Below are 27069 nucleotides of genomic sequence, written 5' to 3'. Positions count from 1 at the left end.
AATCTTTGATGTGCCACGCTGCTCGCTTCTCAGGGCACAACTCTGGGAAGCAGCAGTACAACAGTGGGCGATCTTTAACGATAGCTGCTGAAAAGATGTGTTTTATTGACAATAATTATTTCATAAGAATGAGTTTAAGTAGAATATGGAGTCGTACTGTCCTATCTGGTTTGAAGTGGTCTGCTGTTAGGTTTAATGTTTGCATCATAGCATCGCTTACATTTAAAAAACATATGAATTTATTATGTTGCAAAACATGAAGTAAATCAGGCAGCTAACTTCTGACATTTCACATGATGCTTTAACAAATAATTTATATTGTAGTAAAAGTAAAAGCCTTTTGTTGAAGTGTTTTATTTCAAAATGCTCATGCGACCTATTTTTCAAATTGTCTTGTTTAAACAAGTTGTCCTTATTGCATTGAGATAACAAATGGGTTATTTAGAAGTGATGATGGTCTGCTGTCAAAACAGCACATTCAAAAATTATTCTTTTTTTTCTGCTGCAGAAAATATTTCAATCATGTTCTATCTGATACCAGCAATCAGCTTATTTTCATCTCTACCCGATTCAGCTATTCGAAATATCAGTATCGGTATAAGTGCATCTCTATCAGAAATATTCTCTTTGTTTCTTTTAAAAGTCATACAATTCATTCTTCAATGATACCCACTTGCAGCAGCTCCTCTCATCCCCTTCAAAACCAGAAAATAGGCAAATTTGTTCCAGTACCCTTTCCTGAAGCCATACAAATGAGGAAGAAAAACAATGAATGCATGACTGTGAGCTTCATCAACGGCAAACAACTGTAATATATGCTCAAGAACAGCTGCAGAGATCTGCCATGGTTTTAAAATGTGAGATTGATTTCAGCTCGAGCAGTGTGTGTTTCCGGTGCACGAATCAACAAATCGTCTGGAAGTTTGAAAACTGAAAGCATTTTCTTCATCTTCCAGGACCGCGCTCCGTACCCCCCCAACAGACGAACGGCTACCACGACGCTGACTGTGGACGTTCTGGACGGAGACGACCTGGGCCCCATGTTCCTGCCCTGCGTTTTGGTGAACAACACCCGTGACTGCAACCCCCTCACCTACCGTGTTGCTATCCCTGAGTTCACTGAACCGGTAAGAGAACCAGGCGGACGGGCAACTGTGAACACGCTGCTGTTCCACAAGGTCATTTGATCAGAATTCCTCCTGTTATTGGTATGCGCATGTTTATTTTTTCATCCCCCGCTTACACCTTGTCTTTGCCTCCTCGCGTGTGGGCAGAGTAAGCGTTGCTGTTGTGTCTCAGCATGGTTATTCCAGGGGCATTTTCTGGTCTGTTGGACCAGCAATTAGAGCTGAAGGCTGAGTTGACCTGGGATGACAGCCTAACACTACTGGAATTGACAGAAGCAAGACAAATAGAGAGGGAGATGAGATAAAGAGTCTGAGGTGGTGCACCAATAGAAATTATATGTATATCTATACACAGTTGATCTATGTCTACAGAAATCTATATCTATCTACTGTGTATTTCTATGTATCACAAGATCTGAACTGATATTAACTGAACCAGACTTAAAACAATCTCACATCAAGGTCATCTGAGCACTGTTCTGGAAGTTTCTATCATATCGCATTGTCTTCATCCGAAGATGGAGTCTGATCTGATAGATTTTGGATTTCATAAAATAGCAAAAAAAGGTGTTGTGTATTTCTGGTTTTAAAGGCTGCATTACAGTAAATTGATGTATTTTCTGAACTTAACTCACTTCTTCGCATTATTATTTATGAAGAATCTCATTGAGTAGAGATGTTGTGAAAGCACCAATGGTCAACCCTACAATATCGTCCCAATATCGTACCGAGGTATTTGGTCAAAAAAATTGTGAAATTAGATTTTCTACATATCGACCAGCCCTAACTTGGGAACAGCAGTTGACAAACAAGCTCAACTAAAAGTCTTCTTACTCGCTTGTTCTGTTTGTTTTTTTTAAACTGTATTACACAGTCGTCATCAGCAGTCTAGACCACATTAGACAAGTGGACTGGATTGAACTGTCTTGAATTGGATTGGACTGGAGAAGTCTGGATTGGACTTGATTGGATTTACTGCACTGTAGTGGATTGAGGTTGGCTTTGCAGCGTCTTCAAAGCAGGAAGGTTTGCGAGTTTGTTGCAGTCGTTGCAGTATTATATACTGCTTGAAACAGAGAAAATAACGACTATAACTATAAAATAACACTTTCACATTAACAACAAACTGAGTGTGCGTGCCAGGCTCTGTTAATCATCGGCAGAACCAAGCTATACAACACTCTGGATACTGCACAAGCAGAAACAATCACGGAGATAGGACTACTCCGCCGGCCTGCGACCACACCGAACTCGACTGCTACTCCTCTCCCGGAAAGGAGGCGCCGCAAGCGGTGTGAGAGGAAGCAGAAGAGGGGCAAGTGCGGGGGTATCCGAGCTAGGCTAGCGGCTAATAACTGGTGGACATCAGTGAGGACCTCTCGTGGACAGCCAACACAACATCACTGGCAAAGAAAGCCCAGAGGCGCCTCTACTTTCTCCGCAAACTGAAGAAGGCAAGAACACCACCACCCATCATGTGCACCTTTTACCGAGGCACCATTGAGAGCATCCTGACAAACTGCATCACTGTGTGGGGCGGAAGCTGCACTGACTACAACAGGAAAGCCCTGCAGCGCATAGTGAACACAGCTGGAAGGATCATTGGTGCCTCACTCCCCTCCCTGCAGGACATATATGACACTCGCCTCATCCGCAAAGTGACCATGATTGTGCGCGACTCCAGCCACCCCTCACACTTCAGCCTCCTGCCCTCTGGGAGAAGATACCGGCGCCTCCGTGCTCGCACCACCAGACTCTCAAACAGCTTCGTCCACCAGGCTGTTAGGAAGCTGAACTCTCTGGAATCTCTCCCTCCTGTCTTTTAAGACTCCCCATGTCCAACTGCTGCTAAATACAGATTGATAGCTTTTTTTGTTTTTTTCTCTGATTATATATATTTATTGTCTAAATGTTTTTTAATGTTTTTTAATCTATTGCTCTGTATTCACTTTATATGTTTATGTTGGACTAGAGAGAAACGTCTTTTCAACTCCCCTGTATGTTCAGTACATTGTGGAATTGACAATAAAGCAAACTTTGAACTTTGATGTGAATTATTGTGAGGTCAGAGCATTTTCCGAATACGTAGAATTGCTTGATTTACAAATAAGTGCAAAGTTATTTCGTTATTTTTGTTAATTGGAGCTTGATAAACTAATTTATAGTTTGATTAGCTCCACGAACTGAATTATGGTGAAACTATAGGATACACAAAGCTGAGAATTCTGCTCTGAAGCAGTATTGGGAAAAGACTGCATCAAGCATTGGGATAAGTGTGAAATATTTGGATTGGTTGAGAAAATGAAAGGTTGTAGATTGCGGCCCACAGAGAGAGAAGGGGGGCTGCCACAGTGCGTCACAGTTGTTTGTCCAGACTTTACCATTCAGAGTTTGCCCATGTAATGTATAATTTATGATAAAAGGTTTGCAGACTGCTAAGTATGCAGGACCTGGGAGCACCGGGTGCACAAACCAAAGCTTTTTCATTAGTGTGAGAAAATGTTGCCCTTTTTCACTGTCTTCCTGCTTTTCCCCTGGAAACACTGCATGGTTTCATCCTGCCCAAGCTTCATGCCTAAAAAACCTGATGTTACACTGATATTACATCCCTTTAATGTATGTATACGGTTGTATTACTCTCAATATGATGTCTCCTCTTTACATTTAGAGTTTCTTAAGTCTGTTTCATAACATGAGTCTTCTTTTGCTTTCCTTAAACAGTGTTTAATTTCATAACTTTGCAGTTTTTAATCAGTTTTCTTTCTCTATTCTGCAGTGTAACCATTATGCGAACATATCTGTCCACGTGGGAGATTTGTCGTCTCATAATTGATGAGTGTATTGTAATTCATCACAATGGCTAGACAGGCATTATTAAGTTGATCTATTTTTATTTTTTTGCCCTGGGGGGGATATAATGTGGGCTCTGGAGTCCCCTTGATAATGACTGCTGGAGGAGGGTATTATAGCTAATCATCATTGTGCAGAGCTAGAGGGATTTGATTTAGCGCACCTCCAGACATTGTAAAATCGAGACGGCTGGTTAGGGAGGGGTGTAAGGATTACTCCAGAGCTGAGGGATATAAATGTGCCCCCTCAGGGAGGGATTCTTCCTGCCAAAGAGCTGTTAGCCATGTGCCTGTCTATGCTAAGGAAGTTTAGCGCAGGCCTGTTGGCATACTCGCGCATACTGTATCAGCCATATTGAGGCATTTTGCATGAGGAGAGGTATTCTTAAATGTGATGTGCTAAACATATTCCCACTTAGCCATATGTTGGTGCAACAGTGGAGAGGCAGAGCTGGGCAATTAGTGCTATGACGGCTGAGTCTGCATGAGCAGAAAAGTAGCCTGCAGCACCACAACAGATTACCCTCAATGTGCAACTCTATTATGCATTTTAAAAGTATGCATATGAGAAATAGATCTTATAGCACTGGCTTATTAATCAAATATCCTCATAATTGGCTAGTGTGCTAAACATTTTTACTGGCCAACATCCGGAATTTGGTTCTATAATTGGATATCAGAAAGAAGGGATACCGATCCAACTATTTCGGGTATCGGCTGATATGTTTAGGTACGGCAGCATCAGGCTTGATTAAACATTGCTTTTCTTAACTTTGTCAAACAAACCACAACAAGTAAATACATCGGTATAAATGAACTGAAATGTTTTCCAGGGCTGATGATATCCCATCCAAGTGGAATTTTCCGTTTCATAACACACTGAAACGTCTGTCTCTGCATTATCATGCTCTCATAGGAGACAATATCTGTGCAACTGTGGGCTACAACTTCACAGTCAACAGAAAATAAACAGGTTTGCATCTGATTGTCTTGCTGTGCTGTTGACTGACTCCCCCTCCTCTTGTTGCAGAGCAAACTGAACCCACTGAATGTCACCCCTGCAATCCGGGCCGTGGACATGGACAGAAACATACAGCCTCCATCAGACAGACCTATAATTCTTTACTACATCCTGGTTGGTAGGTTCATCTTGATTGATTTTACACATTTGATGTTCTTTGGCTCAGTCGGGAAGCCGTGACTTGACTTTGGGATGTTCAATCGGGCTGTTCTTGATGTTATCATAAAGTGCACTGAATCCAAAACTGTGAATATTCTTTATTGCAGGTCATCCAGTCACATATCCAGAGTATTTCTCCCTGAATAGAACCACTGCAGAGCTGCGTGTCCTGCAGCCTATCAGCAGGGATTTGTATCAAAGGTTCACTCTCATCATCAAGGTAACCATTCAAATTCTGAACCAGTGCTAGTTTTATTTTGTCAAAGGTCACATGACATCACCTATACTATTCAAGCAAAGATAGAAATAGCTAAAATAAAAAAGTCTGTTTAAAGTCATGGAAATCCATTGGCCAAAATATGAATGAACCCTGCATTTACTGAACCAGATGGAGCTTGATTGTCTTCATCAGGGTTCAGCCCAAGGTAGAATATTGGTACTCCTGCTGCCTCTGCATTAGGGAAGCAAAGTTTTATGAAACACCTTAATTCTGTACAATGCTTGTGCCACATCAAGTTTAACTTATATCTCGAAAACGTAAGCATGTACCCTCTCCAGATAACCTCAGTCCTGAAGGCCATTAACCTTATCTTTAGCGACAAAGATGTTATGATTTATGGACTTAGCAAGAGGATGGCCTGTCAGAGCAGAGTCAGGGATTGCCTCGTTGCTGCTGGTGCAGAGCAGCAGTGCAGATGAACTTTCCATCCAGCCATCACTAACCTCTAGACACCTCTGAGCGCTGTGTAACCTGCTGCTTACCGGAATAGCTGGGGAGCAAAGAGATGAGAGGAAGAGCTGATTTCCACAAGAGGAAGAAGGCGAAGGGCGATTGGTCATATGAGAGGCATTTTGCATGTCTTCGGGAGGATTGTGCACAGCTAGGGGAATGTTCAAAGGGGGCAGTTCAAAGGGGGAGCAGGAAAACACCAAGATAGATGGAGAGATGTGTGTGGAGGAGGCACTGTCTGAGCCTTATCTACCTCAGTCATAAAGACGGGCGGAATCGTTGCTCAAGGACTCCAAGGGGCAGGGAAGTGAGAATTTGACTTTGGTATCTTGAGAGTGCTCTGATGCAGCACAGTATGTGGTGCACATAGCTAATGCTTTAGGAGATTTTAAAAATAAAACAGTGATGGAATGAGCTGCAGCATCTCAAGCATATTTAAGAAAACGCATCTGTTGTTCTTCAAAAGTCATGATTGATCCTGACAGAGTCAGAATGACTGGGATGAAATGAAGACAAGTGACAAAGGCAGATTGAGAAATGGAGAAAAAAAGAGATCCAGTATGACACTCTCAGAATGATGGAGTCAGGACAGGAATCCAGGCGAATGAACTGACTTTTAGAAGCAGTCAATCTCCTCCAGGTTTCTGTGTTGAATCGGTGGAGCGCAGGTCATTTAGCGCTGCCTCCCTGATATAGGGACACCGCTAAAGAGCAGAATCACCAGGGAACACTGTAGACCTACATCCCGTCTTTTCTCTCTCTGACAAAAATGTGTGTGTCAATGTCGAGAAAAAGAGCCGAGAACAGCCAAGCGCACACACTTTGTCCGTCAATGACATCACTTTTTCCTCCGGTGTTTGTGTGAGCAGATTGGATCTTTAGGTCAGTGCAGTGTGGGTGTTCTTTAGTACCACTCAGATAAGGGGAAAAGGGTAGAAGATGTTTAGAAAAGAGAAGCTGGCATAATACAGCGACGCCAATAAAAAATATGAAATGGAGTGAAACTCGAAACTTGATGTGCCAAAACTGCAAAAAGAGTTTAGCAGGGCTCTGCAATTATATGATATACACACAAGCGAATAAAATACAGAGGTTGTTTTTTTTGGCCCCGGCACTTTAGCTGTAGAACTATATTCTCCTGTTGCAATCGGTTCTCTGCAACACAAGCCCAGTGAAATCGAGCTTAATGTGCAGAATCTGTTCCAGGTCATGGCGTAAACCTCACTCTCCCTCTCCATCTGTATTTTCAAAGCCTTACTGTTTATGAAGCATCCCAGTGTGGGAGCCAACAGTGACATATGTGCCAGCCTGGCCAGACCACATTCATCTGGTCCGCTCTCACTGGGCTGGTTTAAGACACAACTCGGGTTAAAGTGCAGCCTCTTCAGGTTTTTCTGCAGTTTGAAAAGCTGGGACAACACACATTTTGATTTGTGGTAATGTACTGAGCTACTTAAGCAGTCATGTCACCAACTGTGCTGGAAAACGAGGGGAGAGGACTGTTTACGTTTTGACGATTGTGCGATACAGTTTGATTCGTGTTCCACTGAACGTGACATGAATGCAAGCTGGTTTTGAATGCAGGTGAGTCAACATTTCATTCATGCATTTTTGAGAGTGTACAGCTCTGGGGATTTATTGAGCTGTTTTGTCACATTTAGTAGTTCAGTGACCCTGCATGTTCTAGTATTTTGAAATATTTTATCGATTTAGAAATGGATTACGTGTAGTATATCTTGGAGAACATTGCTGGTTTTGTCATGAACTGACTGATTGAGCAATTTAACTCTTACTATTTATATCAACTTGCAACGTGACATTTAAATGAGTTGTGTTCCACAGTTGAGCGCTGCATGTCAGTTTTTGGACAGATATATTAACATGCGGAAGAAACGAAGAGGTGTCAGCACTGATTTTGTCAGATCAGACTGTTCCATGGTTCACTCAAGCTTTCAGGCAAAACAGAAACACTGCATGGAAACGCACAGGATTCAGCTCTGTGGAGTTCATGGAGAAAGACCACTCTGCTAGTACCCTCGTTTATTAGTCAATTCTGGCACTGACTTCGTGGGTAATATTGCCATTGAGCCTCCTTCCATCACTGGTCACCCACTCAACGGTGTAGCAAGAGCTACCAATTACTGCCTCTGCCAGACAAATGATGGGATTTGCGTTAAGTGCTCTGGTAATTACGAAGGCCTAATCCAAAGTGTACCCTTGATTAAATTTAGCCAATGTAGCTTTTTGTAATTAAAATGACATTCTGAGAAATGATGTCTTTCTGTCCCTGTGCCTGCGTAAGAGTTTGGACAGCATAACTTTCATCATCCAACTCCTTATTAGTACTTCCTAATACATTTCCCAGCAGTAAATAAAGACTTCCTTGGCTTGTTGGTATTTGACTTTCACTCTCTTTCTTTCTCTCTTTTTTTCATTTCAGGCTGAACAGGACAACGGTCACCCCCTCCCAGCTTATGCTGACCTCATTATCGAAATCCTGGATGAGAATAACCAGGCACCATATTTCCAGTTTTTCACCTATCAGGGCTATGTGAGTGAGTCCTCACCAGTGGGTACGACTATCTCAGCCAGTGCCAACCTCACTGCCCCACTGGGAATCATCGCTCTGGATAATGACATTGAGGAGGTAGAAAGAAAGAGCCTTTATCCGGCTATGCTCACTCTTGCCTACACTTTACACATGTCCACCCATGAATGTGTGCATATACAAACACAAAGCGCTTGTAGTGCATTGATTGAATATTGATTAAAGGTCCACATTTATTCATGTGTTTTTGTTGCGCAATCAAAAAGTAACACACAAATTCCTGAGTCATTCTCCTGCTATATTTCTCTCCTTGTTGCAGCTGGCTCCTGGTGATACACCTGTAGGTAAAGGGGGTTGCTTTTAGGTGCTATGGCACACACACACACACAGAGAGTGTGATTTAGGGATGTCCCGATCAAGTTCTTGTTGAGTATGTTTTCAGTGATTAATCCAATATTTAGTAAAACCAAGGCTGAGCAATTTTGGGAAAATATCTAATTGAGATTTTCCTGAAAGATATAACGATTGCGATTTGATTTCTGATGTGAATTTTCTAAGTTGAGCTTCAGTTCAGTTTCAAATATTTATTGTTAGTGGGCGTATAAGCAGTCGCCTTAGGCCACTTCTGATTGGAGGAGGACGACAGGGGTTTATAAAAAAGCATTGGGAATGTTAGAGATGAACTGCAGGTTGCCTCAACAGCAGAGAGAGTAGTCGATTATAGCCGGGGAGGTAACAAAAAAAAGTGCCTAAAGCTGATCAGCTCAGAGTTGGCTTCACTTGACCTGCGATGGTGGACGTTACTGTGGAAGTGGATGCATTAGAAATCCCACTATTATTATTATATTATTATTAATATAATTGTATGGAGATGGACATGATGATCACTGTCCGTTGCAGTATCAGTATTCATTTACGAGTATGATACTGACTGATTATTTCACTCTATAGATTACAGAAAAGTGCAAACAAATTTGACAATATTGGGGTTTTTTCTCTCTTTCTTTCTAATAAGTCCAAAACTAATTTAAAAAAGATAAAGAAAACAAACAAGATAGAAGTGGGGACAAACAATAAATAAACAGAAGCATAGGCAAACCTGGAGCACAATAAGTTTCTATAAAGAAAGGATCAGAAGTGGATAGACTTTACTTTGCCAATACTGACCCATTAAAAAAAGCCTCGATCAGCTTGACTCACACTTTGCAAAATGACTCTGGACATCCCTACTTTTAATTCATGCATCACTTTGCAAAAAGTAAAAACAAACTGAGCACTCATCACTGCTGGAGACATCCTAAACAACAATTTGTGAGCTTTCCAGTGTGTTCGCAACATCAGAAATTATATGTTTTCTGTTGTTTCGAAATTTCACAAAACAGTGTATTAAATGCTCCGCAGCTCTCCGGTAATGATGTGTGTGTGTGTGTGTGTGTGTGTGTGTAGATTAATCGAGCTGATGCACTGACATTTGTATCCGAATGGGAGTGTGTGTTTGGAGTGGTTTGCTGTGCTGTGTTGGTCGTCTTTATATGCAGATGGATGTTTTGCTGTGGTTTCTGCAGTTTCCTCAGTAAAAAGTTATACAATGAGTCTCTTTGAGTACCAACTTTGCTCTTTCACAATATTTGTATTGTTATTTTATGAATTGATGGTTGGGCGTGTAGTTGGATAAAGCGGGTGTCTTGAAACATTCGTTTGACACATTTAACAAACGGTGTGATTGTGTGGGTGCATGTTTTGTGTGCGTGTCAACAGCCACAGTGGAGAGCGCATTGAATTCCCTTCTACCCTGACTGCGCTGATAGATTTATATTTGAATGGGTCGAAGCAAACAGTCACACACACAGTCAAAACAAATGACTTCTACCTCTAGTTCATCTTTCAAAATACCCCTTTACTCTGTCTTTGGAGAAGATTAACAAATCAAAGAGGAGTGGAAACAGAGATAACAAAAATCAATAAGCCACCCGGTCCTGACTCGCAGCAATGGACCACAGTGGACTCAACGGTTATGTGTTAACACAATCCAACCACAGCAGTTATGACACATCTTCAGCAAATGTCTCTTTTTAAAAATGTCATATGACAATGTTACAAAAGCTGTATAACTCAAACCTTTTAACGACTGCTTAATGTGGACAACAGTTATCCCTAAAAAGGAGCAGAGGCCATAATTGGTGTATGTTTGAGCAGAAGTAATTTCCTCTTGTCTTTTTTCTTTTTATTGAGACTATAATGTTAAATACATTGGTCTCTAGTTCCCGTCCTCAGCTCTTTCTCCACTGTATTCTAAAGACTGATGAGAAACCTGCCAGTCGATTACTTTTTCAACTCTTTGGCAGATCAAAATGTACTGTTTGATGGTTTTCTCAGCCCCACAGCTGCAGCCTTGGAAACATGATGAAACACTCATGTCACTATGGTAATGCATTTCATTTTGTATATCTTTCTGTTGGAAGACGAAAGACCCCATGGTGAAGATTACCCTGGATGACTACGCTGCGATCTTCAGCCTGACCCCAACTGGGATGATCCGCTACCTGAAGCTCATCAGACCTGTGGACCGGGAGAAGCAGATGACCTATTCCTTCTCGGTAGGCCTCGGACTCAGGGGAAGCTATCTGCAAGACAGCACTACAGCCCTTCGACCTGCATCTCCTATTCTGTGTGTATTAAAAAACGTCTCAGGTTAGCACTATACCAAGAGGCAGTTGGAGATACAAAGCTGACCTGACACTTTTAGAACAATATGGCCTTTATCAGGAGTCAAATAGCAGTGAAGTTAAACAGTCTGTTCACTTGAATTTACAAAGTTCCATCAAAGGGTAAACCGAAGGCACATCAGACCTCGTTTTATGCTTTCAGTTGAGAAAAGAACTTTTATCTTATGTTTATCTTCCGTCATTTAACTGATTTCTGTCGACAAAGCACACGCAAATGAAGAACCCATCTTCGCCAGTTTGACAATGCAAAGAGAAAATGAACTGCAAAATGAATCACATTCTCCAGCAAATATAGGCCATAAAGAAATATGCTGCAATTACAGAAAACACAAACAAAGCAAGTTGTACGGAACACAACAAACGACAACAAAATGTCATTCAAAACTGATCAATTCATTTTAAAATCATTTTTAAACATGTACATTTTAGTTCCACCATTTTGACTGTGTGATTTGTATATTGTTGGAAATATTAACTTATTTAGCGTTAGCCTGTTAAATCATTTCTAGCTTTCTTACCAGTTTTTAGTTTCCCCAGGAAACTTACTTTTCTTTGTAACTTCGTTCTAATGTTGTGAAGGGTTTCTCTATTTGCTTGTGTCTTCACTATTTGCAGCACTTTTCTGTTTGTCCTGTCAAATTGATGAATGTGATTCTTAACTGGCTTCTGTTGTGGTGCAAATGTAAGTTGTACCGCATCTATACATTCTACAGTGAAAAGTAAAATGTGGTTACAAATAATTTCAACACTCATCAACACAAATCTCTAAACTAACTCTTGGCAAGAAGGCAAATGGGCGTTTTTCCCAAACATGTCAAACTATTCGTTTATATAGCGACGTATAAAGAGTGTATTTGGTGGGAACTCTCTAATCCTTTGATATACGAGATGGTTCAATCTCACTGAACTCTGCAGCAAAACGTTCATGTTCCATTCGGATTCTGCAGTGGGTTACTTAATCTTGATAATGTTTTATTAATCTTCTTGCTGTGTGGTGTATTTAGTGTGTTTAAGTTTATTTTTCACTGCTGTTACATTGACGTCAGCAGCCTGGTTTACCAAAGTGTCTTAATTCTGCGCCGCTGCTTAGCATCTTGTGAAACAGAGGACGGGTATTCTTAGGGGTATTCATCGAGGGGTATTCTTCTGGTTCAGAGAGCATCAGCAAACCAACAGCGAGCTCTGTGGGAATGGTTCCCTGGAGTGTGCAGGAGTTTCTGAACAGGGAGGGTTCACTGTACATTCAGCTACAATGCCAAGTTTGGATTTGTTGGTTTGGACATAAGCATTTATGCAGGTATGATATGTTTCCCGTGTGTGTGGAAAGTTGATGTGCCCAGGTTTGTGTATCTGTTTACAACCTCCATTCATGTTTATTATATATCGTTTATATAGTATGAGGATCTCAAATGCTGGTTTTGTTTCCTTTAAGGTCAGGATACATTCTGACCACACAATACAGTGAGAGCTGACCGTGTGCCTCCGCTTTGCAGTTTTCAGAGGGCACCATGAACACGGCAACACGCTCCTGACTTATGAAGCAGTTTTTCCACCTTTTTACTGGTTAAGCAGAGACAGTGGCCAAAGCAGGAGTAGTGAACCAGGCTTTAGCTCCTGAGGCCTTGACCTGCTCTGCCAACTGTTAGCAGCAATGCAGAGATGGTGTGAAGAGGAGTCGGTGCTAGAGCCCACTATAGCTGTGCCGCTGTCCTTCGCTGTTATGTGCTGGGTACCTTTTAAAAAGAGAGTTGAACTATTACGTACCTAACTACAAAGGCCTTGCAGATTATCTTATAGACAGGTGTGTTGGACCATAAACTGAATTTGATCAAAGATTCTTGAATTTTAAAAATGTGCTGCATTCAAAGTAATCCCCAGTCAACTGTCCAACCACAGTGTTGTAACTGTATTTTATGTTATTTTGCAAAGTCCAACAAATCCGCAATATACAATTCCAACTAAATTCAAGGCAGTCCTGGTGTCGAGTAATGTTTCTGTATTTTGGCACTAATGGCAGTTTTTCTGGAAAGTTTGATTATTATATTATGACAATGTTCATCGTGATATTTTTGCTCACAATAATCGTGAAAATGTAATACTGGTACATACATAGTGTGTATATATCGAGTTCGATCCATCTTGCACACGAGATTCATCAATCATATTTTCATAGAGCAAATGCTACACAAGCTAATGAGATGAACTAACATGTTGTCTACTCAGCATGGGATTTAGCTGCATTGTGGCATGGTATTTTGAGTTAATAATCTTAATTAGCTATATTATCAGATATGACATGTGAATGCTTTCTGAGTTATTGCTAAAAGCTTGTTTAATACAGTGTTTATAAGATAACGGCGTAGAGGCTTTGAAAGTTGTGCTTTGGCTTTCTGAATATGGTGTTATTTCAGAGATTGTCATTGAGAGAAATTTGGTATGAATGCGAGCATCAAATCAATTGTATAATTACTCTGCATATCCTGGACTGAAGGGAGAGAGAGCACACAGATCCAATTCAGATAAATATCAGCCTTCACAGATTATTGTGTTTTGTGTCACATCTTACTGTTTGTGTGTGTGAGAGACAGGAAGAGAGGGATGAGAAGGCGGGCTTGCCATTTGACATTTGTTCTGTGTATGCGAGTGTTTGTGCAGGGACGTGTCAGCATGTGTGTAAGGATGGAGTGTCTATACATACAGTTGTGATCACGCAGTATGAATCCAAATCAGTTTTCTCTCTTGGCTCCCAAAACGTGTCTGGCGTCTCTCTCCTGGGGCTGGACAACAGAGACACCGTTTGATGGGAGTGAAAGTAGCTGCTGTCGTGTATGATATCATGGGTGTCTGTACAACACCATCACCGTGAATGTGTAGCTGCTACTCAAGGCACCCTCCTGATGTACAGCAGAACCGGCAAGACGCGTAATTTCCATTTCAGCGTTCAGTGCAAATGTTTGTGGAAACGCAATTTCCCCAACGGAAACATGCATTTCCTGCTGCTGCCACAGTTGTTGTTCCTACACTTGAAAAATCAACATAGGCAAAGAGAAAGTGTAAGTGACTCAATGGCGCTGGTAGAAACAAGGTGCAGTTTGACTTATCAAAGCAAAACAGTCTTGAAAGAATGAGCCTGAATAAAAGAATCAACTCTCTCTGATTTATTTCAACGGACGGACTTTCTTTACTTGTCTCCAGTTTCTAAAGCTACAATGTGTATTTCTCTTTCTCGTGTTTACAGATGGTGGCAACGGACGGCGTCCAGCAGAGTATCCCAGTAACTGTCAACATCCTGGTCATTGATGCCAATGACAACGCGCCCACGTTTGCCGAGGTCTCCTACAGCGTCGAGGTCTTCACAAACATGCAGCCTGGGGAAACGGTACTACAGGTAATCGATCCAACAATCGTTCTCTCGTATTTCTTCTCTCGCTCTGCCATTTCTGCTTTACGCCTCCGCCTTTGTCCCAGTCCCGGCACAGAATCTCTCACACACGCATTCTTTCATTCTTAAATAACCACAGCGATCCGAGGCCCAATTACAGTTCCCTTGGTCTCATCTGCAGTCATGACAGGCAAGTCGGAGAGAGTGTTTCTCTCCATTCACAACGCACAGGCATGGGAAACCTTTTACCCTGCAGAACAGCTGCTGTCATGACTGAAGTGAATTCACTGTGGTAGGCATCAAAGATGGCCATTTATCAATCTTTCCCATTGCATTCAAATATATATTTTTTTAAAAGCAGGATTTTGTATGTTTTGATCCATGTTATGTATTAGGAACATTGTTTGCTTGATTTCATTAGAACACCGGCTTTAAAGGTCAGATCTTTCCTTTGCATATACACACTCTAAAACCAAGTAAAGCAAGCTTTCATGCACACGCACAGGACGCGTGTAAGAATACGCGAAGGCACATACACACGCATATGCACACACAGGCGGCAAAATGTTAATCCACAAGCCCATTCTGCGATATCTATTAAACTGGAGCGCGATCATTTCATTGTCTCTTGTTTAGTAGTTGGAGCATGATCTTTTCGTCCTTCAGTCGATCTGTCCTCTCGGAACAGCCACTCCAAAAAAAATGTCAGAGCCTGAAAAGGTCAAGTTTGATCTGTCTTCAAAATCAGCCATTTCGCCCTCCCTGAAATGAGGCCAGGGGTCACCGAGTGTCTGGTATGACCGCTTAACCGGTTTTTATAAGCAGTTTATGAGAGCTGCAGGCCCCCGCTGCTGCTTATTTGATGCTACAGATTTTACTCCAATGTCAGGAGCATGAACAAGGAGGCGGTCTGGGCAGCTTGGATTAAAGTTTCAAGGCCTTAAAGATAAGAAGCCAACTACACCAGACTCCATAATTACAAGCAGCGGGATGCCCTAAATAATGGGCGTGAATGAAATTGCGGCTGCTTAATTCATTTCACAACAGACTGTGCAAGAAATTATATATATATTTATATTGTGTTTTCGTCATCTTTTAGCAGATGTATTTCCACATCTTTGTAATCCATCTCATATGAAAGGTAGCATGAAATTACTTCTATCCAATATAAACTCTAAACTGCAATCACAACGAGGGAGGATATTGCAACCCGCTGGGAAAAAAAATGGTCAGATTGCAAGTCAGTAGTGTGTATACTTTCAGCTAAATGCCAACCGATTCTTGCTATCTTCACAAGAAACAAAGGTCATGTTTCTATTAGTTGACAATGGGGCACCAAAATGGATTCTATTATTAGCTGGCAACTTGACTAAAGTCAGTCACAACCCCCTACTGAGAAATATTTCCTGCTTGACTGGAGTAAGCATGTAGCTCTCAGCTGTGCAGAACTCCACCTGCAAAACTACAAAGTTTGGATAGAAGTATTACAACATATTGTAATGTGTATCTCTGTCGTTCTCTCCATTCTTCCAGTTAACGGCAGCAGATGCTGATGAGGGACTGAATGGTCTGGTGACCTATGAGATACTGGCTGGTGCCCAGGGACATTTCATCATTACTAATCGCACTGGACGCATCACTGTGACGCCTGGTGTCACGTTAACTGTGGGACGATCTTACGCACTCACTGTCAAGGCCTCTGACACTGCGCCAGAGACCAAGAGAAGGTATTTCACAGTACTTCTCTTCTGACGTGTGATGTCTTTGAAAACAAAACAAAAAATTCCCAATCAATAGAATGAAGGTGTCTTCTTTCAGTGTTCATTACTTTGTTTTGTGTAAAAAAAAAAGCCGATTTCTTCGAGTTCTTCAGAACTCACATCCTCGGGGTTGCAGAGGAGCTACCAGCATGTGCTGTTCACAAGTCTTATTGAATTCAATACGTGTTCATAGTACAGTACAATGGAACGTTTTCTCTGGGCTGAATTATAAAGAAATAACATTTCTGACAAGATGTTGTGATTTTAACAACAGATGGGCTTGCTTCATCCAACATTGATTCTGGTTCGGGGTGTTTCAGACATTGTCTACTGTTTAGCTTGTGATTTAAAAACAACTAAATAATTGAGTGCAAAAGCAAAAAAGACAAACTCAAAGTGTCAGACATTGCGGTTGAGGAATAGGTGGCCTCTTTGAGTTCACCAAGAAAACAAAGCCTGGCAAAGACTCATTTAAACTGGCCAGGAATAAAACAAGCTACAGCAGGCTACAGGCGCAGTGTACTTCACAGAATGGTTACTGCACTTGTCAGACCATCTTCAATGAATGTACCTGCATAGCAGTTTGAACAAAAGATGTCTTGCACAATGAATGAGTAAACAATGAACACAGTCAGTGCCATTTGCATGTGCACAACTGAGAACAAGCCAAACAAAAAACATCATGAATGCAAGGCCTGTTTTGTGTTTGATATGCCACTTAAAATAAATGACACTAAAACCTGTTGAGCTTTCTTCTCTGTTCTGCAATCCAAAATATATGTTATGAACATGTTTCACTGGGTCGTAAAGTGGGCTGATGTGTGCTTATCTTTCTCACAGGAGCTCCATCACTACAGTGTACATTGAGGTTTTGCCCCCCAACAACCAGAGCCCCCCACGCTTCCCTCTGCTCGCCTACAACCTGGAAGTCAGCGAGGCCATGAGGATAGGAGCTATTCTGCTCAATCTGCAGGTGCGATTGAGCAGAACACACACACACACACACAAGGCATATGCAGATAAGAACGTGTGGAATTCAAGGAGGCATTCATTATGATGCTACTGTTTAGTGACATATTTAATACATTAAGGTATATTGTTGTTTCAGGCAGCATTTCACATTTCACTCTCCAGCATACAATATGCTCACCTCGACTCCAGTCCAGCATCTTTGTTGCTCAGCTGTCATATCTCATAGCCTTCAACTTCAATGGGAATATTTTATCCTTTCCTTCCCCAGGCCACAGACAGAGAAAACGACCCGATCACATATCGCATTGTGAGTGGGGATTCCCAGAAGGTCTTCAACCTCTCTGAAACGTAAGTCCAGATATTTTTCAAGTACAGACGAGCCCCAGAAGGTATTCTCACCAAGACCCACTTGAAATGGAGGGATGGTTGAGTGTTTATATGGATGTCTGCGTATGTTTCCTCCAAGGTCTCTTGTTTCCTTTAAAATGATCAACAACATTCCGATGAACTGGAGACTGTGGATTGTTTGTTGGTGTGAATGTGTTTTGTCGTCACAGTTGCATGGAGAATGGATGGATTGCAAAATGTTTTGCTTGATTCCTGGCAAGCTAGCATAACAACCTATTGTATGTATTATAATCGAAAAGTTCTGCAAGGGCACTCTTCAAACCCTGACATCAGTTTGAGAGTTTATTGAGGTTTTTGAGCAATAGGACCAAGCTGTTGTACGCAGTGTTTTCTTTTATCACACGGACAAGGACAAATCAGCTTAAATTATTTGATAAGCTTTTGTGTCTCATGTTGTTCTCTCAGGTGCAAAGGCATAGACAATCAGTAATGATATGTTGTAACACAACGTTGACTGTGTTGGCAATAAAAGAGGCCCTTGAAGCAGAAGAGGCAGGGTCGAACCATCATCATTAGCTTCCCTCTGATGATACAGACTGCCAGAGCGAGTGATGGTGGTGGGAATGAGAGTCGAAGGGATTGTGATAGTTGGGAGTCGATGCTGACTTGCCTATTATTGGTTTTGGCTGATTTATTAGCCAATACATGACTTTGGTTTATGAACACTGGCGCTGGCTGCTGGCACCATCAAGAATCCCAATGAACCAAGTTGAAAAGCAAATCCCAAATTATTTGCCTCAAAGGGATTTACAATATGTGTTGCAGGAAGACAAATGGAGAAAAAAAAGCATCAGAAATAGAAGAAAGGAGGAGTCCCTCTCCCAGGACAGATAGACATGCAATGGAAAATGTAGACAAACAATAACATATGGACAAACATAATAACATTAATAAAGTGCAGATATATGAAGAATACAAATCCAGGAATATTATAATTATAATAATAAAGCAACCAATCTCTTTTTAATGCATTAATTAAGTGATACGTTTACTACGTAAGTAAATGTATCTTAGATCAGAGGTCTGTTTGTCGTACGATTGGTTACTATTTGCAAGACACTAATTTTGGCTCCGTGGAATGATGAATGAATGAATGAATGAATTTTATTTATATAGCGCAATAATATCACAAAGTGCTTAACAGAGCAGACATTTAAAAGCATAAAAAACACAATGTGACCCTAGGGTCAATGAATTATATACACATAAATAATTTAATAAAAAATAATGAAAAATTAAATAAAAAAGGTAAAACATATTTTAAGAGCAGGTCTAGGACATGGATGATGAGGTGAAAACTCTGAGTTTCTTTCATGTATCATCTGAGTGCTATTATTATGTATGTAAGCTGAAAGAAAACAATGAGGGACGTACATTTGTACCAAGCGAGGGTGATTAGGTCAGAGCCACTAGAAGCTGAACGGCAAAGCTGACTTGTAACTCAGAAGAACTCCGTGGAAATAAATCACACAGGGTAAAACTTTATTTGACAGCAATTTCTATTCAGGTCTTCTTTCCTCTTTCTCTCCATTATCAGTTCCATCCTCAGCCATCTGCTGTCTGGGAGAAGACGGGGCATGAAACACCAAATCCATGAAAAGAAAAGAAATGTACCCCAAATATCTTACCTTACGTATCATAATCAAAATCAGGGTATGAAAAACCCCACCCCACTAAGTCATTAGTCGGGAGTAAGATAAAGGCATACAATATTTAAGTGGTCTGTGCTTTTTACCATTAAATAAGCTGATATGGAAGGAAGAGACTGAAAATGCAGGACCCTGCCAGACACGTTTCTCACTAATTGATTAAAGCCGCTTCTCTCTGCATCCTCAGTCTCCCAACTACGCAGCAGTGAATCCCTGCCTGTTGTTTACTCTTAATCTGCTCCAGTGTTCAAATAGTTTGTCTTATGGAGCCATGTTTACTTTGTGGCTTCACGCTTTTAACGGCAAGCTGAAACTGTGATGTGATCAAATAACGTGAGACTGTGATTACTGCCGTTAGTACTGTAATCTCTTCAACCAGAAACGACAGCAATCTTGTTGAGTAGATAAACCTCCTTCAGTGCATTCTCCATATGGCAGAAATACGACAACCCCATCACAAGCTCTGAGCGACCTAGCAATATGATAACGTCAGGCAGGTGCTTATTTCACACATGATGAATCAAAGAATGATTCGCTTGTGTGCTTGATGAGTGTGCAGTTTACAGAGCCCTTCTTCACGCTCTCATTTTTCAACCCGTCAGAACTCCAACATGATTCAATAAAGAGAATTTCGCATTTGCTGCATGTTCAGATTCAGGCTACATATGGTGCTGGCTCAATCCAGCTATTATGAATAATGAGCTCTCAAGTCTATAACTTCCTATAAATGAGGCAGGTTCTCTCGAGGGAAGAGGCAGGACTGCTTCAGATGCAGGACTACTTCAGATTCACTCACCATTTTGGTCGTGAGCAGGGCTCACCCGAAAGTCAGTGGCTCTGTCAGCCACCAGGCACGATGCAGAGAACATTTAGTAATGACATACTAGCAGGCAGAGGCCAGATCCGGTTCACACATCATAAACAAGTCTAAAGCATTTCTAATACACTTAAGACGTGTCACATATTCAGTACACGGTACTCACAGTAACTTTGAATATTATGGCCAGTGTCAGTTTGGAACAGAATAGATCCAGTATATACTCAAGTACCTCCTGATGACCCACTAAATATACATGTCAGCTGCATCAATATACAACCTGATTGTAGTGTTTCGCAGATATATATGGCATTGGCGTATATGTTGGCTGATTAGTACGAAATGTAAATACATGAATGTGTTTGAAGTAATTTAGAAATACTGTCTCAATTTTATAGATTGTCGAGAGAGAAGTGTAACATTCCAGTGAAAATATGGCTCGACAAAGTAGCCAGGGCTATATGAGCTTACTGCAGATATATGATCATCAGTATATGTTCGCCAATAAGTAACAGGAACCGGCAGTATAGAAATGCCAAACTAGGTTTGAGATAAAGCACATAAAAAGTTTATTTTTACACTTAAAATATCTTTCTTTGTCACAATGCCTTGAATAAATCAATAAGGGATCTGTATCAAGGTTGATAATACGATGTTTTTATGTTTAGAAAAGATGCTATCGGCTGATTTTTTACACTTCAAAATATAAACTTCAGTAACAGCCTCGAATATCCAGTGAGAGCCTCCCCTTTGAAGCCAAAGCCGTTTTTGTAGCACCTGAAAGTCACAAAAACCAAGAGGCCGTGCCAACTTTGATACTTGAGCCATTTTCAGTGCGCAGGTATCCAGTTAGCAGCTGATTTTCTTGCTTCACAGAGAAACTGAAATTGAAAGAGTACAGAAGAAGGTACACCTTTTACAGCCCTGTGAAACCAAACACTGCACACTCAGTTCTGATTAAATTGACTCAAAACAAGGGTTTTAAATCACCCAATTAAAGTACAAATATACTGAATATCACAGATGTTGTCTTCGATTTCCCCTTGTGGAATAGTTGAAGTTTATCTTATCATAAAGAAGTATTCCACTGCTGGAAAGATTGTCTTTTCATAAAACAAGGCTGTGTATGAAATAGAAAGGCGCAAATTATTGTTTTTTATTTGATGCTACATGACCAGAGAAAACAGAGAAAAGTGTCTGCGGTATTCCCTTTTCAGAAAAAGGTAGAAAAGCTGCATCATCCAGAATGCACTGGGCGTGTTGCTGCCACTGAGAAGACAAAGTATGATACTCTTTTCAGCAATCAAACGTTACGCTTTTGCTACAAACTGCCAGCTGTTTTAAGGTGACCTTAAAAAAAGAAGAAAGAAAACACTGTTGCTGTTGTACTTACTCTATGCTCAGACGTCGGTTTTGTCCCCCACATAGGGACAAAACCGACTCACCTCACCGACTGGCAGTGCGAAACTCTTTGCTGCGGCGGCCTTTTCCTCCTCCATACGCCCCCGCACCATACTTGGGCTCATATCGCCGAAGTAGCTCAGAATGTCTGAATCCAGTATTACAATATGGCAATCTTCATTATCAACTAAAAGATTTGCCTTCTGCCATGGTGTTCCAGTGGATGTTGTGATTTTGGAGGAGTGAGGGGGCGAGCATGAACAAAAAGTACAATCTGCAGTTCGAACAAACGAACGTCAAAATACGTGTCTGGTGAATGAGCGGGGGGGGGGGGGTTATTGGGTGCTGGCAACATGGAGGGAAGTTCAGCACTGTTCATTTGCATATACCTCCCACATTATAACGAGAGAAAGCCGTTTGAAAATTGGCAAAGTATCCCTTTAATCTGTATCCGAGGTCTCTAAGGTCATGCCAACTGGCACTACCATCCTGTACATCAAGTCCAATATCAAGTTGAATTTGCCATTTCGGGATCGAAGCAGAATGAACGACTGACTTGGTGTGACTCGGATGGATGGCCTCTAACCTGCACCATTGTCGCTCTAACAGTGCTGTTAATAGCACACTGTCAGTCTGACAACATCTTTTCATTTGCAGTGGCTGGGGAGAAGAGGCAGGACGCTGTCACACATGATCAGTGAACCTCTCAGACCCAGCCGCTCAAGTGTTGTTCAGCGCTGCAGCTGTAGTAAGGAGCAAACTCCCCAAGCTGACGAAGTGAAATTAATCATTCCGATCTGTGTTATCATCAGCACGAAGATCATCATCATTCTCTCTGTAATTAGGATAGTTATCACTGTATATATTCAGTATTACATTCACATCACAGCTCCCTATACCTTTAGCTTCATTGAGCACACAGTGGACTATTTTCTGCCGGCATGCTTATGTATAGATTAACATGAGCACAGCATCCAGTGAAGGATGGTCTGCTGCATATTCATGGTGTTTCTAGAAAGCCGCATTTGCCCTCTTGAACCACCGATCATCAGATGTATTCGATAAAAAGCAATGTGTTCACCTTAACTTGGGGCAAGTGTTTTGGGAAAAAATAGACAATGCTGATCGAGGTTTCTGTTATTTGCCTTTTGGATTTTTAAGATGATGCTCTACAGTTTGATGAGCCAGAGAGGCAGGAAGGAGGCAGCGGTCAGGTTCTGCTTGGACTGTTTGGCCAAAGAAGCCTTAAATTAGAACTGTGAACGTGCAATGGGGACAGCAGGGGATTGCAACAGGCATTAATCTAGCAGTGCGTTTCGATGCATTCGTCTTTCCTTCCATTTGTGGTTCTGGCAGAGCCTCCAGAGTGTGGTTGGGGAATTGTTTTGTTCATGCTGTGTTTGTGTGCGTGTGTGTGTGTGTGTGTGTATATGTGTTAATTCTCTTACACTCATGTGTCTCGTGTGCCTGTGTGTGCAAACAACGATAATTCAGCGTTCTGCTTGGGAATGCATCCACACTCTGTGTTTGGCGTGTGCCCAAATTATACCTTGTGAACGAGCAGGAGGGTCGCTGTGCCTGCTGCAGTCATTGGAACGGAAACATGAATCTTTCAGTATGTCGTCCATGTGCTTTGGGAGCAAGAGGCACGCTACACAGACAGAAAGACAGAGTGGGAGCATTTAAAAGCCCATGTGCTCTAAGCCAGAAACGTATCCTTCTCTTTCAGCGACCGTGTTTTATAAATCGGTCTAATCTGGAAATAAATAAACTCTGAAGTGCAGCCCGCTCGATCACTCTCTGTTGGATCAGCGATAAAGAATTAAAAAACGTTTGTACAAATCTCTTTAAGTAGATGCTCTTTCTTCATATGACACAAACAAGTAATGCAGGACCATGTCTACACAGAGATATTGTGTTTCTTTTTGTGAGGTTGTTGTATTAATGTCTCTAGTTGTCAGTGTGTAATAATAATAAGTGTCTTTTCTGACCCCCCCCCCCCCCCCCCCCCGCCTCTACAGGATTGGCCTACTGCTTCTGAGAGAGTCTCTGGACAGAGAGACCACAGATCAATACCGTCTGATTGCCACAGCCTCCGATGGGAACCCTGGAGGGGTGAGGCACAATCCTCCTTCTTAAACTATTAGCCTGAATCCTCGGGGTCTGTGGTCGTCAAACATTTCCAAAACATGAAACTCAAATAAGATCTTCGCTTAACGAACCCGAGTGCTTCATTAGTATGGAAAATGTAGTAGTGCGTTTGAACTCGCATACTTTAACACCCTGTGATTTCGTGACAGATTCCTAAAAACTGTGGAAGCATTAAGAGTCAGGTGTCTTTGTGCCAAACCAATACGACACCAGACTAATAAGGGTTGCCTGTTCATGTCCGTGCAGAAGTCATAACTTTGTGATTTGGTAATCTGTTGAGTTCCTTTGAATTGCGTCATTGATTGATAAAAGCCTCTGCTGAATGTAATTGTGTAGGGGGTAGAGTGATCAGGAGAAGCAGGACTGACATACTGACTGTTATTAATTTCCTTTTTTTCAAACTCGAGTGATTCTCACTCGCCAATGGTTTGACTTTGCAATGACTAAGGCAATGGGCAAAACCACCCTGCAATAATTTGAATGTTTTTCAAAGACTAAGTTATAACTACGTGAGCTTGCAAAGTATTTTCTACATTCAAAAGTTTGTCCGTTCTTACATCTACTGTTAAAAGTTGACTAAAGTATATTTTGTGTGTTTTTTAACGACAGTTAGTTTGAGCTATCAAAGCAGTTTTGCTCCACAGATGTTGAACAGTTGTACAATGATTTCCTTTATATATAGCAAATTATTTTACCTGAGTAGTACTAACCATAACTAGTAACCAAGCTTTAACTGTAAAATTGGTGGAGTTTTCCTTTATGAACTGCTGCCCATACGATGTCATCACGAGTGACTTTTGAGTGTTTACATTCACAGACCTGTCTCTGTAACTCAGTCTAAGGAAACAGCAGACACAACAACTGAGAGTGAATGCAACAATCGCTGCTACTTCTCCCACCGTGAGCAGATAATCATATAAACACTCCTAATTGAATTAGACTTCACCTCAGTTGGCTGAGTTTTCACAGCTGTCTCTCTTACAGGCAGAGGTGCAACGTGGTTTCCTTTTTAAGATGCAGTGTGATAGGTAATAAACATTAGCTGATGAGCTGTTACAGGAGTGATGTGTTGATTGCCCCCCCCCCCCCACTCGCACTCAGAACTGCAGCTCATTCTCATCTGCTGGCAGACTACGTCTGTCAGTCAAATGGAGCTATGTGAGAATTATTATATGCTGCCGCTGTGTCACAGTTTTTGTGAGATTCCCAGAACTGTAGGAGTGCAAATTGAGACAGTTAGAGTGTGTGGGGCAGAGGAGATGGACAGTGACGGGGCAGAGAGAAGAGAGCATCACCTCACAGAATGAGGGAACCGCAAGCTGGTGCTCTTTGTCCTAATCGTAATGGACTGATTGTACAAGCAACGCCCTCTACCTGTATGGTGTACGTCTGTGTGTGCGAAGCGTCTCGTCCACAGAGTAAATTACTGGCAAACTTGTGTGGGCTTAACGTCACAGCTAGGCAGAAATGCTGTCACAACAGGAATGAAGTAGAGCACGTGTCAAACGCAAGGCCCGCGGGCCGAATCCGGCCCGCCACGTCATTTTATGTGGCCCGCGAATCCGCCAGCAAAAAAAAAAAAAGAAGTTTTTTTTGGGGTTTTTTTTGGAAATATTATTAAAAGTTAGACTTGAAAATAAAAGTATCCCCATGGTCGAAATTATGAGATAGCATGTTGTCTGTGTACCGACATTAAAACTATCACAACAGGTGGACAGGAGAGGAAACAGCCCGTAAAGCGGTTTTCCAACGATTGAAAAAGATCGACAAATATTCCCAAAATGTCCACGAAGAGAAACATTGATGCAGAGGGAAGAAAATGTAATGAAAGATGTGAAAGTGAATACATGTTTGTGCTTCAAGGAGAACAACGGGTCTGTCTTCTGTGTTATGAGGCGTGTCGGTGATGAAGGATACAATTCACGTCGGCATTTTGACACCAAACACGGAGCTAAATTTAGCCTCCAAGAAAAACATCAAATTGTCCAAGAATTAAAAGGCAGACTGCAATCACAGCAGAATATATTTACACAGCTACAGCCCAGTGCATGCTAAAGGATGTGAGCAGAGCTCCGACCAGATACAGACTTTTACAAACGTCAGTTTGTGAAGAAACACCATCGCAGACCGAGTTCATGAACTAGCAGCAATCTAACAACACAGCTAGCTAAGAGACGAGCAGGTACTCGTCTTCTTCATTATCTGTTGATGAAAGCACAGACAACATGGATACATCATCTATCCATGTTCATCAGACCTGCCTCTCAGTGAGCAGCTCTTGGATGTAGCTGAAGGAGAGACCGACCGAGTAAAGGAGGGGGGGACACCAGGGATTCGCATGTGTAATTAGCACAGCACTTTGGTAACCTTGGGAACCTGACACAAAGAGAGAGAGGCAAGCCACTCTGTGAGTCTTGTCAAATCTGCACACTAAAGCTGCAGCTGTCGATTATTATTAGTTATTAGTACTCTAACAATTATTCCATTGATTATTTGAGCAATTGTATGATAAGACTTTTGCTTCATCAAGGAGCAATAGTAAATACATGAAAGAGAAAATAAGACAGAACTACTAACCAACGTGGGTATTGCTTTGATTTCATGCAATAATATTATCTGTCAAAAGTAAACCCATTGAGTGCATTTAAGTGCCTTATTACATTAAGGTTTAGATTTCCCCCCGTGAAGTCAATCTAAAGTCAATTTAAACAAAAAATTGCAGACAAACTTTTTGTCATTTGTTGAATTTGAACTCTTACATCAACTAGTACATGGAAGAATTTGTGCTAATCTGCATGGCCAATTCAAGATGTATTCTCACCAGTGCAAGCCAAAATCATTACCATCAAGGAGACTCCGATCCCAAAAGGGAGGACAGATGAAGCTGTTTCTCTTGCCCTCAAAGAAGGGATTACATAACAGCCCAATCATATCAGTCCCTGCAACATGGCTTCTGGCAAGTTGTCACTTGAAAGGCAAAAGCACCATCAGCCACCTCTAGATCTTTCAGACAGTGAGGACAGAAGACGAGGCGTCACAGAGCTCCATCTAATTCATGTTAAATAAATAATAGCAGCTCATTAATCACACTCCTGGTCGTAGAGGTAGGCTTTTTTTTGGCTTTGATAACAACACCCACGCCAGGATGGAGACGCTAATTGGCTTCGGGTCCTCTGTGAAATTGAAAATAAGTAGATCCAATCACCATACTGATGGCGAGCTGCGTCCTCTTGTGTCCTGGTAGTGAAAGAGAGGCATGAAGTGTGATGGTTTTCAGCTTGGGTTGCCGTGTCAAGTGGTTCGTGAAAGGAATGATTATGTACGTCTCAGAAGCTAGAAGAAAGAACACAACAATGGTGGAGGAATTCC

The 27069-nt window shown here is 41.5% G+C and overlaps 1 protein-coding gene across 1 annotated transcript in view; it reads left to right on the top strand.

The window, feature by feature from the left end:
- LOC306785940 (protocadherin-15-like) overlaps positions 1 to 27069 on the top strand; it is a gene marked incomplete at both ends in the record, with an annotated part of 133896 nt that overhangs the window by 41887 nt on the left and 64940 nt on the right. Inside the window, 10 exons of the mRNA XM_079280524.1 lie at positions 957 to 1127; positions 5007 to 5115; positions 5264 to 5376; positions 8327 to 8533; positions 10897 to 11031; positions 14399 to 14548; positions 16076 to 16269; positions 17143 to 17275; positions 17543 to 17622; positions 23571 to 23664. Of these exons, the coding sequence (XP_079136650.1) occupies positions 957 to 1127; positions 5007 to 5115; positions 5264 to 5376; positions 8327 to 8533; positions 10897 to 11031; positions 14399 to 14548; positions 16076 to 16269; positions 17143 to 17275; positions 17543 to 17622; positions 23571 to 23664 (1386 nt within the window). The remainder of the gene's footprint in view (positions 1 to 956; positions 1128 to 5006; positions 5116 to 5263; positions 5377 to 8326; positions 8534 to 10896; positions 11032 to 14398; positions 14549 to 16075; positions 16270 to 17142; positions 17276 to 17542; positions 17623 to 23570; positions 23665 to 27069) is intronic.

The sequence above is a fragment of the Melanostigma gelatinosum genome (assembly GCF_949748355.1).
Source record: "Melanostigma gelatinosum genome assembly, chromosome: 12".
Classification (NCBI taxonomy): domain Eukaryota; kingdom Metazoa; phylum Chordata; class Actinopteri; order Perciformes; family Zoarcidae; genus Melanostigma; species Melanostigma gelatinosum.
Note: the sequence above shows the minus strand (reverse complement) of the source record. Positions and strands in the feature narration are given on the sequence as shown.